This window comes from Chelonoidis abingdonii, chromosome 12 (assembly GCF_003597395.2).
Source record: "Chelonoidis abingdonii isolate Lonesome George chromosome 12, CheloAbing_2.0, whole genome shotgun sequence".
Lineage (NCBI taxonomy): Eukaryota > Metazoa > Chordata > Testudines > Testudinidae > Chelonoidis > Chelonoidis abingdonii.
In genome coordinates, this window is record NC_133780.1 from 1,283,403 (window position 1) to 1,295,855 (window position 12,453).

At 61.3% G+C, this 12,453-nt stretch overlaps 1 protein-coding gene across 1 annotated transcript in view; it reads right to left on the reverse strand.

Annotated features, from left to right (window-relative positions):
* Positions 1 to 956: 956 nt before the first annotated feature.
* The window catches only part of LOC116815184 (carnitine O-acetyltransferase-like), a 24,961-nt gene continuing 13,464 nt past the window's right edge, over positions 957 to 12,453 (reverse strand). Inside the window, exons 9-11 of the mRNA XM_075071494.1 lie at positions 1,912 to 2,007; positions 1,715 to 1,730; positions 957 to 1,237 (exon numbers count right to left, since the gene is read on the reverse strand). Of these exons, the coding sequence (XP_074927595.1) occupies positions 989 to 1,237; positions 1,715 to 1,730; positions 1,912 to 2,007 (361 nt within the window). The 3' untranslated portion in view covers positions 957 to 988. The remainder of the gene's footprint in view (positions 1,238 to 1,714; positions 1,731 to 1,911; positions 2,008 to 12,453) is intronic.

Sequence of the window (12,453 nt, forward strand, 5' to 3'; positions counted from 1 at the left end):
GCCCCAGGGCGGCACTAGGGGCTGGGCTGCAGGGGGTGGGGGCAGCAGGGGGCTCTGCCCGGGCAGTCAGGGCTCCCCATGGCCCCAGGGCGGCGCTAGGGGCTGGGCTGCAGGGGGTGGGGGCAGCAGGGGGCTCTCCCCGGGCAGTCAGGGCTCCCCATGGCCCCAGGGCGGCACTAGGCGCTGGGCTGCAGGGGGTGGGCGGGGGCAGCAGGGGGCTCTCCACAGGCAGGGTGCGGCTGAGGGTGCTGCCCCCCAAAATTCCCTGTGGGCCTGGCCGTCCTGGGAAGAGGTGGTGTGGGGGGTACTGGTAGGCACTGTGCCCCCAGGAACAGTGGGTCACTAAGAGGCACCACACCCCCAGGAAAAGGACAATTGAGGGGTCACTGCTAGACACCATGCAGACAGGAAGGAGGGGTACTGGGGCGGGTCAGTGGTAGGCACCGTGCCCCTGGGAACAGTGGGTCACTAGGAGGTGCCACACCCCCAGGAAGTGGGGAGATCAGGGGGTTACTGGGAGCACCACACCCCCAGGAAGGGGGTTGGTTGGGGGTCACTGGGAGCACTGCACCCCGGGGAACGGGGTATTTGGAGGGGGGTCCCCATGCTCAGAGCCGATACCATATGGCTACAAATCGCACCATGATTTTTATTCATTTTCCATCCGTCAGAAAATAAGTTAGATTTGTCTCTCAATTACCTGTGTGAATGGGGGGGCTGCCCCCTGCAGAGAGGGGATTGTGGGTAAGGGGAACAAGGGGCACAGAAGGGGATTCTGGGTAGGGAGCGAGGGGGCACAGAAGGGGATGCTGGGTAGGATGGTAGGGGACACAGAGGATTCTGGGTAGGGAGCGAGGGGCTCAGAAGGGGATGCTGGGTGGGGGGGGTCAGAGGGGTTCTGGGCAGGAGGATTGTGGGTAAAAGGACGTGAGGTGCTGCAGAGGGGCATTGTGGGTACATGAAGTGTGTGGTGGCAGGTGGGGGGCCGTCAGGGCTGCCCCTCCACGTCCCCGCCCCCCTCCCCGCCGGCGCCCCCCGGGCTCTCCCCAAGCAGGCGGGCGAGCTGGTCCAGGACCCGCTGCAGGGTGTGGGCCAGGCGCTGGGCGTGGGTCTCGCGGCAGCAGTTGAAGGCCGTGATGGCGAAGTTGACGTGGGCGTCCAGCGGGTTGTAGCAGACCCCGTAGCCATCCGGCACCTGTGGCCCGTAGACCATCAGGCAGTCGGAGCGTGAAGCCACCTGGGGGGTGGGGAGAGCAGGGTGAGGGGGCGGCCACCCCCAAGTCCCCTCCCCCTGCCTGCACCCCAACCTCCACCCAACCTGAACCCCCCACCGCTGATGACCTCCAATGAGGAGGCAGGATAAGAGCCCACTACTGCCGCCTTTGAAGGGATCTCCCCCCAACATCCCTGGGCAGGGAGAGGGGAGGGAGCAGGAATGGGTGTTAGTTGGAGGGCAGGGCCCCATATCTGCTTGGTGAGCAGCCATCAGTGGATGACAACAGTATAGGGGGTAGCTGGGGGGTCCATACCTGTCTGGTAAGCAGCACATGGCATGTGGTGATGGCGTAGGAGTGCCATGGGGCGGGTGAGAGTGAATTGGGGGGCACCATGGGCGCCATGGGGCAGTACCTGGCCGGTGAACAGCCGACAGTGCATGGCGACGGCGTAGGGGTGCCATGGGGCGGGTGAGGTGGGGGGCGCTGTGGGGCAGTACCTGGCCGGTGAGCAGCCGACAGTGCGTGGGGATGGCGTGGGGTGTCGTGGGGTGGGTGAGGGTGAGTTGGGGGGCGCCATGGGGCAGTACCTGCCCAGTGAGCAGCTGACAATGCGTGGCGATGATGTAAGGGCGCTGTGGGGCGGGTGAAGGTGAGGTGGGGGGGCGCTGTGGGGCAGTGCCTGGCCGGTAAGCAGCGGCAGTGCGTGGCGATGGCATAGGGGAGCCGTGGGGCGGGTGAGGGTGAGGTGGGGAGGAGAGATGTTAGGGGCTGGAAATGCGGTTTGGGACCTCTGGGGTTAGGGGTCCCTGGAAATGGGATATTGGGGCCCCAGGGTTCGTGGCCCTGGAATCGGGTTTGGGGGCCAGGTGTAGGTGTCCCTGGAAATAGGGTTTGGGCCTCTGGGGTAGAGGTCCTGGAAATGGGGTTTCCGTTCCCTGGTGTATGGGCTCGGAATGGGTTTTTAGCCCTGGGTGTTTTGGGCCCCTGTAATGGGTTTTGTGGCCCCAGGGTTGGGGCCGTGCTATGGGTTTTGGGGTCTCTGGTATTATGCCCCTGAAAACTGGGGTTTTGGGGCCCTAGGTTACCCAGGCCCTGGAACTGGTGTTTGGGGTCCCTGGTGTTAATGTGCCCTGGAAATTGGGGTTTTGCGTGCCTACACAGGGGCCTCTGGAAATGGGGTTTTCGGGCCCCGGCTTTTAGGGCCCCCCTGGAAATGGTGTTTTTTGGGCCCCTGGAGTTAGGGTCCTGGGAAATGGCGTTTCGGACCGCTGGGATAAGGGGACTCTTGAAGTGGTTGTATTGGGCCCTCCAGGGTTAGGGGCCCTGGAAATGGGGTTTTTGGGGCCCCAGGGGTTAGGGGTACCTGGATATCGGGATTTGTACCCAGGGTAGGGGCCCTGGAAAAGGGTTTTTGGGGATCCTGGGTTTAAGGGACCCTGGAAATGGGATTTTGGGGGCCCCCAGGGTAAGCAGGACCCCTGAAATGGGGTTTTGGGGCCCCTCTCTTAGCGGCCATGGAAAATTAGGGTTTTGGGGACCCAGAGGTTAGGAGTCCCTGGATATGGGGATTTTGGGGCCCCTAGTGTATGCGGCCCTGTAAATGGGATTTTAAAGCCCCTGGTGGTAAAGTGTCATGGACATGGGGTTTTGGGGCCCCAGGGTTATGTGCCCCTGGAAATGGGTTTTGTGCCCCTGGAAATGAGGGTTTGGGGTCCCTAGTGTTTGGGGCCCTGGAAATGAAGGTCTTGGGGGCCGCCATGGTTGAGGAGGCCGTGTATGGGGATTTAGGGCCCAGAGTTAGGGCCCTGAAATGGGTTTTGGGCCTGGGTTTGGGGCTCTGGAAATGGGGGTTTTGGCTCCTAGGGCTGGGAGCCCCTGGACAGTGGGGTGGGGGCCCCCTGGGTTCGGGACCAGTACAATGGGAGTTTTTGGGGCTCTTGGTTTAGGGGCCCTGGAAATGGGTTTTGGGGCCCAGGGGTTAGGCGCCCTAGATATGGGACTTGGGCACCGTGGTGTAGAGGGCTTCTGGAAAATCAGGGTTTAGGGTCCTGGGGTTAGGGGGCCCTGAAAATGGGGTATTTTTGCAGCCCAGGGTTAGGGTCCCCTGGAAATGGGGTTGGGGTCCCATGGTATTTGGTGTACTCTGAATGGGTTTTTGGGCCCCTGGATTAGGGGCCCCTGGAAATGTGGGTTTTGGGTCTCCTGGGCTTCGGGGCCCCTGGAAATGGGTTTTGGGGCCCCAGGATTGAGGCCCTGGACATGGGTATTTAGGGCCGAGGCTTTAGGGGCGCTGGAAATGGGTTATGGGCCCCTGGGGGTTAGGGGACCCCTGGAAATTGGGGTTTTGGCCCTAACCGAGGGCCCTGGAAATGGGGTTTGGGTGGGGGCCCTGGAAAGTTGGGTTTTGGGCCCAGGGTTAGGGGCCCTGGATATGGGGATTTGGGCGACCCTGGTGGTTTGGGGCCCCTGTAATGGAGTTTAAAGGCCCCTGGCATTAGCCGGCCCCTGGAGTGGGTTGGAACAAATGGGTTTTGGGGCCCGGGGCTACGTGCCCTGGAAAGGGGTTTTGGTCGCCCTCTTGGTTTTACGGGTCCCTGGAAATGGGATTTTGCGGCCCTAGGGTTAGGGACCCTGCAAATGGTGCATGGCCCCTAGTGTTAGGGGCCCCTGGAAATAGGGTTTTGGGGCACCTGGGTTAGGGGCCCCTGCAAATTGGGGTTTTTGGGCCCTAACACAGGGGCCCTGGAACGGGTTTCGGGGCCCAGGGTTAGGGGTCCAAGAAATGAGGGTTTGGGTTCCTAGGGTTACCGGCCCTGTAACTGGGGATTTGGGGACCCTTGTGCTAGGGCCCCTGGATCTGTGCATTGGAGCCCTGGGGTTTGGGGCCCTGAAAATGGGGTTTGGGGGCCCCTGGTGTTACGGGCCCTGGAAATGGGATTTGGGCTCCTGGTGTTAGGGGTCCTTGAATTGGGTTTTGGACCCTAGGTTTCCGGTCCCTGGAACTGGGGTTTTGGGGCCCCTGGTTAGGGCCCATGATATGTGCGTTGGTGTTTAGGTCCTGAATGGGGTTTTTGGGCCCTGTGGTTGGGGCCCTGGAAATGTGTTTGTTGGGGCCCATGGGTTAGTGCCCCTGGAAATGGGGTTTGGTCCCCTGGGGTTAGGGACCTCTGGAAATGGGTTTGGGGTCCCTGGTTTTTGGTCCCACTGGAAATTGGGTTTTGGGGATCGTGAGGTTAGAGGCCCCCTGGAATGGGGTTTTCAAGCCCCGGGGTTTGGGGACCTGAATTGGTTTTGGAGCCCAGGGGTTAGGGGCCTTGACATTGTGTTTTGGGGCGGAGGGTTAGGGCCCCTGATATGGGACTTGGGGCCCCTTGGGTTTAGGACCCTGGAGAAAAGGTTTTGGGTCCCAGGTTAGGTGTCCCTGGAAATGGGGTTTGGGGACCCTTGGTTAGGGCCCCTGCAATGGGGTTTCGGTCCCTGGTGGTCGAGGCCCTGCAAATGGGGTTTTGGGGCCCCTGTGGTTAGGGGCCGCTGAAATGGTGGTTTCGGTTCCCTGGTGTTCGGGGCCCTTGGAAATGGGGGGAGGGGCCCCTGGAAATTGGGTTTGGGGCCGCAGGGTTAGGAGCCCTGAATGGAGGTTTGGACCCCGAGGTTAGGAGAGCCAGGAAATGGGTTTTTGGGCCCCTGGGTTAGGAGTCCTGGAAATAGGTATTGGAGGCCTAAGGGGTTAGGGCCCCTGCATATGGGGATTTGGGGCCCCGGTGTTTGGGGCCCCTGAAAATGGGGTTTGGGCACCTGGTGTTAGGGGCCCTGGAAATAGGGTTTGGGGCCCTGGATTGGGTTTTGTCCCCTATCCGCAGGGCCTCTAGAAATGGGGTTTTGATGCCTTGCTCTTAGGGCCCCTGGAAATTGGGCTTTGGGGCCTCAGGGGTTAGGGGCCACTGAATATGGGGACTTGGGCCCCTGGTGTATAGCCTCTGGAATGGGGTTTAGGGGCCCCTGGTGTTTGTGGCCCTGGAAATGGGGTTTTGGGCCCAGGGGTTAGGCAACCCCTGGAAATGGGGGTTTGGACCCCTGGGTTTGGGGCCCCTGAAAATGGGTTTTGGGGTCCCCAGGGGTTTGTCACCGCTGGAAAGGGTTTTGGGGCCCCTGGGGTTAACAGACCCTGGAAATGGGGTTTCGGGCCCCAGGGATTAGGGCCCCTTGAAATGGAGTTTTGGGGCCCCTGGGGTTAGGGGTCCCTGGAAATGGGGTTTGGGGCCACAGGGTTAGTGGCCCTGTTAATGGAGGTTTGGGGCACCTGGTGTTAGGACCCTTGGAAATAGGGTTTTGGGGCCCTAGGGTTAGGGCCCCTGGAAATTGTGGTTTTGGGGCCCAAACCCACCTTTCCAGGGGCCCAAACACCAGGACCCAACCCACATTCCAGGGGCCCCTAACCCCAGGGGCCCTTAAACCCATTTTTAGAGCCCTGTACACCAGGGTCGCCAAGTCGCCATCATCCAGGGGCCCCAACCCTGGGGCCCAAGTCCAATTTCCAGGGGCCCTAAGAGCACGGCCCAAAACCCCATTTCCAGTGTCCCTGGTGTTTAGGGGCCCAAAACCCGAATTTCCTGGGTCCCCTAACCCCAGGGGCCCAAACTCACATTTCCAGGGGCCACTTACCCTGGGGCCCCAAATCCGTTGCAGGGACCCCAAGCGCAGGGCCCAGAAACCCATTTCCAGGGGCCCAAAATCCCTTTGTCCTCCAATCTACATATCAGGCCCTTGGGGCCACCAAAACCTACTCCCCACGTGGCCCTAACACCAAGGGAGCCTCAAAACCCATTTTCCAGGGTCTCCTAACCTTAAGGGGCCCCAATCCACATTTCCAGGGCTCCTAACCGCTAAGGGCGAACAAACCCCAATTTCCAGGCGCCGCTAACCCCAGGGCCTCAACCCCATTTCCTGGGCCCCTAAAACGCCTGGGGCCCTAAAAATACCCATGTCCAGGGTCCCGCTAACCAGGGGTCCGCAAAACCATTTCCAGATCCCTCTCCCTGGGTCCCAAAACCCATTTTCAGGGCACAAAACCCAGGGGCCCCACAACCCTATTTCCAGGCCCCTAACCCCGCCAGCTCCAATACCCTATTTCAAGGTGCCCTAACACCGGGGGGCCCCAAACCCCCATTTCCCAAGGTCTCCTAACCCTAGGGGCCCCAAACCCCAATTTCAGGTGTCCCCTAACCCCCAGGATCTCAAAACCCCATTTCCAGGGCCCTACACTGGGCCCTAAATACCCATGTCCCAGGGGCCCCTCACCCTGGGTCCCAAAACCCCAATTTCCAGGGGCCCCGAACACCAGGTACCCAAAAACCCCCATTTCAGGGGCCCCTAACTGCAGGATGCAAAACTCCATTTTCAGGGAAACCCCCTGGGCCCCAAAAAACCATTTCCAGGGCCCCATAAAGCCCGGAAGCCCTAAAACCCCATTTCTAGAGCCCTACACCAGGAGACCCAAGTCCCATAATCCAGAGGCCCCTAACGCCTGGGGCCCAAAGCCCAATTTCCAGGGGCGCCCTGGAGTAAGGGGCCAAACCCTTTTTCCAGGACCGAAACAGCACAGGGGCCAAAACGCCTATGTTCCAGAGCCCTCTTTGGGGACTCCCAAAACCCCCATTTCAGGGGCGCCCAAAACCCGGGCCCCAAAACCCCATTTGGGGCCCCTAACCCCTGGGGCCCTAAAACCCAAATATCCAGGCGCCCTTACCCCATGGGCGCACCAACCCCCATTTTCTGGCGCCCAAAACACCAGGGACGCGCCAAAAACCCATTTCAGGGAACCTCTAACCAGGGGACGCCCCAAACATTAGGGCCAACCCCTGGGGCCCCAAAACCCAATATCCAGGGGCCGCTAAGCAGCAGGGGCCCCAAAACCCCATTTACAGAGTCCCTGGTGTTAGTGGCCGCAAAATGCATTTTCCAGGGGGCCGCCTAACCCCAGGGTGCCAAACCCCCATTTTCCCAGGAGCCTCTCAATACAGGGCCCCAAAACCCTTTTCAGGGCCCCCAACCCTAGGGCCCCAAAAACCATTTCCAAGGTCCCCTACCGAGGGGTCCTAAACAAATTTCCGGGGCCGCTAAGAGCAGGAGCCCAAAGCCCATTTCCAGGGGCTCCAAACACCAAGGGGCCCCAAATCCCCATATCCAGGGACAGTAACCTCCTGGGCCCCAAAACCGAATTTCCAGGGGCCCCTAGACAGGGGCCCAAAACCCATTTCGAGGGACCCCTGCGTTAAGGGGCCCAAACCACAATTTCCAGGGGGCCCATAAACCCTAGGGCCCCAAATCCTTATTTCCTAGGGTCCCTAACACCAGGTGCCCCAAACACCCCCATTAACAGGGGCCACTAACCCTAGCAGGCCCAACCCCATTCCAGGGACCCTAACCCAGGGGCCCAAAACTCCATTTCAAGGGCACCTAAACCCCTGGGGCCTGAAAAACCTCCCATTTCCAGGGTCCACTAACGCCCAGGGGCCCCAAAACCCTTTTCCAGGGTGACTAAACCCCGGACCCCAAAACCCAATTTTCAGGGGCCCCAAACCCCAGGAGACCCAAACCCAATTTCCAGGGGCCGCTAACCTCTGGGGCCCCAAAACCCCATTTCCAGGGGCGCACAAACATCCAGGGGGCTCCAAAACCACCAGTTCCAGGGCCCCTAACCCTAGGTTCCTTAACCCCATTTCCAAAGAGCTTATTAACACCAGGGGCCCCAAGTCCATAGATTCAGTGCCCCTAACCCCTGAGGCCCAAAGCCAATTTCCAGGGGCCCCTAAGAGGCAAGGGCATCAAAACCCCATTTCTAGAGGCCCCTGGGGATAGGGGACAAAACCCGAATATCCAGGGCCCCCTAACCCTATTTCCCAGGGCCCCTAACACGCCAGGTGCCCCAAACCCCATTTCCCGGAGGCCCAAACACCGGGCCCCAAATCCCCATATGCAAGGGGCCCTAACCCCTTGAGGCCTCCATCAATTCCAGGGGCCCCTAACCAGGGGCTCAAACCCTAGTTCCGGGCCCCAAAACCCTGGGTCCCCCATCCACATATCGGGGCTTCCTTACAACCAAGGGCCCCACCCCATTCCACGGGCGTAACCCCTAGCGGACCCAAAACGCAATTCCAGGGGCAACCTGAACCCTGGGACCGCCAAACCCCCATTTCCAGGGCCGCTAACCCCAGGGACCCCAAACTCCATTTCCAGGATCCGCCCTAACCCCTTAGGGCCCCAAAACGCAATTTACCAGGGGCCCCAAAACACTAGGGCCCCAAACCCCATTTCCAGGGTCTCCTAAACCTGAGGGCCAAACACCAAAATTTCCCAGGGGGCCCAACCAGAGGGACTCAACCCATTTCCTGCCCCTCTAACTCAGGGGCCCTAAATCCCCATGTCCGCAGGGCCCCATCACCCCGGGGGCCCCAAAACACCGTATCCAGGGGCCCCGAACACCAGGGACCCAAAACCCCATACGCAGGGACACCTACACCTGGGGCCCCAAACCCATTTCCAGGGCGCCTAATCCAGGGGCCGTCCAAAAACCCTGGATCCGCCCAATCACATATCCAGGGGCCCCTAAACACCAGGTCCCAGAACCCCAGTTCCAGGGACGGTAACCCTAGGGGACGCCAAACCCCCATTTTCAAGGAGGCAGCTAACCCAGGGCTCCAAAACCCACATTCTGGTCTCCTAAATCTAAGGGGCCCCAAATCCCCAATTTCCAGGGGCCCTAACGCCCAGCAGCCTCAAACCCCCATTTCCAGGACCCCTAACCCGTGGGGACCTAAATCCCCATGTCCATGTCCCTCACTCCCTGAGGGGCCCACAAAACCCATTCCAAGGGGCCCCGAACACCAGGGACACAAAAACCCCTGAAATTGCCAGGACACCTAACCCCTGGGGCCCCAAAACCATTTGCCAGGTGCCCCTATCCAGGGGCCCTAAAACCCCATTTCGCAGCCCCATACACCAGGGCCCAAGTCCCCATATTCAGGGGCCCTAACCCCTGGGGCCCAAAAACCCCATTCTGGGGGACTCTGGGGTTAGGGGCCCAAAACCCCAATTTCCAGGGAACCACTACGACCCCAAGGGGCTCCAAAGCCCTATTTTCAGGGGCCCCTAACACAGGGGCTCCAAACACACATTTCCAGGGGCACTAACGCTTGGGGCCCATACCCCATTTCCAGGACCCCTAAACCCAGGGGCCCCAAAAACACCATTTCCAAAGGGGGTCCAAACCCCTGGGGCCCCAAAACCACATTTCGCAGGGGCCACCCTAACACCATGGGACAGAAAAACAAAGTTCCCAGGGCAGGTAACCCTAGGGGACTCAAGCCCATATTTCTAGGGGCCGCCTAAACCCTGGGGCTCCACACCCATTTCCAAGAGGCCGCTAATCCCTGGGGCCCCAAAAGCCACATTTCCAGGGCGCCTCAAACCCCAGGTGCCCCAAACCCCCAAAGTTTCCAGGGCCCTAACACCCAGCGGCCCAAAACCATTTCCAGGTGCCCCAAACACGGGACCCGAACCCCATATTTCCAGGGCCCCAAAACCCCATATCCAGGGACGTAACTCTGGGCCCGAAAACCCATTTCTAGGGCCCGAAAAACCCATTTCCATTGGCCCCTAACCCCAGGGGGCCTTAACAACCCCATTAAGGGGCCCCATACAGGACGGGCCCTAAAATCCCCATGTCCCAGGGCCGCTCACACCCCGGGCCACTATATCTATCCATATCCAGGGCCCCGAACACGCAGGGACGCCCAAACCCCCCTTACCAGGGACATCTAACCCCTTGGGCTCCCAAACCGCCATGTTCCAGGGGCCCTCTATCCAGGCCCTAAAACCAATTCCAGAGCCCCATAACAGCCAGGGGCCTAGTCCCATATCGATGGGCCTGCTAACTCCCTGGGCGTCTGTAAACACCTATTTCCAGGGGCATGTAACACCCTTGGGGGCCCAAAACCGCCATTTCCATGGCCCTAACCCCAGGTAATGTAAAAACTCCATTTACCAGGAGCCCCATACACTAGGCTCCAAATCCCCATCTCCAGGGGCCCCTAACCCCATGGGGCCCCCAACACCCCAATTCCAGGGACCACCACCCAGGGGGCCCCAAACCCCCATTTCCAGGGGGCACCTTAAACTGAGGCCGCAACAGGCCACCAGTTTCTAGGGGCCCCAAACCCTGAGTCCCCAATCCACATAACCGTGACCCTAACCACCAGGGCCCCCAAAACCCCAGTTCCAGGGGCCGGTACCCTAGGGACCAAACCCCGATTTCAGGGCCGCTAACCAGGGGACCCCCAAACCCATTTCCCAGGGCCCCTAACCCCTGGGGCCCCAAAAACCCAATTTCAGGTGCCCCTAACCCCATGGCACCGAATCCCAGTATCCAGGGCCCTAACCCCTGGGGTCCCAAAACCCCATTTCAAACAGACCTACACCATGGGGCCCCAAACCGCCATTTCAGGCCCCCTAACTTCCTGGGGCCCCCAAACGCCCATTCCGGCCCATAACACGGGGCCCAAAACCTCCATTTAAAGGGCCCCAAACCCTAGGGCCCCCAAAACCCCAATTTCCAGGGGCCCCTAACTCCACGGACCCCAGAACCCTATTTCCAGGTGCCCCTAACCATTGTGGTACCAAATCCCCATATCCAGGTGCCCCTACCCCCTGGGGCCACCAAACCCCATTTTCAGGGGCCGTTAACCCCTTGAGGTCCCAATACCCCATTTCCAGGGGCCTCTAACCCCAGGGGCCCCAAAACCCCATTTCCAGGGACCTCAAACACCAGGGACCCCAAACTCCCATTTCCAGGGGCCTGTAACCCCAGGTTCCCCAAAACCGCATTTCCAGGGCCACATAACCCCTGTCGCCCCAAAACCACATTTCCAGGGGTCCCAAACCCCAGGTGCCTCAAAACCCCAATTCAATGGTCTCCTAACCCCAAGGGCCCCAAATCCCCATATCCAGGGGCCCCTAACCCCTGGTGTCCCAAAACCCCATTTCTGGCTCCCCTCCCTCCACGTGGGGAGACGGTCACTGCCCGGACGCCTGGGTCCTGGCCCTGCGCCTCCACCCCCATCCTCCCACTCATGTGGGGAAAAGATCCCAGCCCGGACCCCTGGGTCCCGGCCCTGCACCTCCACCCCCATCCTCCCGCTCATGTGGGGAAAAGATCCCAGCCCAGATGCCTGGGTCCCCTCCCTCCATGTGGGGAGAGGGTCACTGCCCGGACACCTGGATCCCAGCCCGGAAGCCTGGGTCCCCTCCCTCCACGTGGGGAGAGGGTCCCAGCCCGGAAGCCTGGGTCCCCTCCCTCCACGTGGGGAGAGGGTCCCAGCCCGGAAGCCTGGCTCCCCTCCCTCCACGTGGGGAGACGGTCACTGCCCGGACGCCTGGGTCCTGGCCCTGCACCCCCACCCCCACCCTCCCGCTCATGTGGGGAAAAGATCCCAGCCTGGACGCCTGGGTCCCCTCCCTCCATGTGGGGAGAGGGTCACCGCCCGGACGCCTGGGTCCCCTCCCTCCACATGGGGAGAGGGTCCCAGCCCGGACGCCTGGGTCCTGGCCCTGCGCCCCCACCCCCATCCTCCCGCTCATGTGGGGAAAAGATCCGAGCCCGGACGCCTGGGTCCCCTCCCTCCATGTGGGGAGAGGGTCACCGCCCGGACGCCTGGGTCTTGGCCCTGCGCCCCCACCCCCATCCTCCTGCTCATGTGGGGAAAAGATCCCAGCCCGGACGCCTGGGTCCCTCCGTCCGTGTGGGGAGAGGGTCCCAGGCCAGATGCCTGGGTCCCCTCCTTCCGTGTGGGGAGAGGGTCCCAGCCCGGACGCCTGGGTCCCAGGCCCGCCCCACCCCTGCCCATGTGGGGAGAAGGTCCCAGCCCGGACGCCTGGGTCCCAGCCCTGCGGGGGATGGGGGTTGTCGCACCTGTTCGGTCCTGGCGCTCTGAGATTCCACAGCCGCCTGCAGCAGGGCCAGCGTCTCCTCGTCCTGGGGGGCGGGGGGACCCGGGTCAGCACAGGGGGTGCTGGGGGCAGGGTGTGTGGGGACCCGCTGGGCGGGGGGACTCGTGCATGGTGTGGGCCAGGCGCAGAATGAGGGGACCGTGGGCAGGGGGGGGACAGTTTCCTGGCTGTGGGGGAACAGGATACCTGGCTGTGGGGCAGCTGTGGGGTGCAGTGCAGGGCAGTGGGGAGA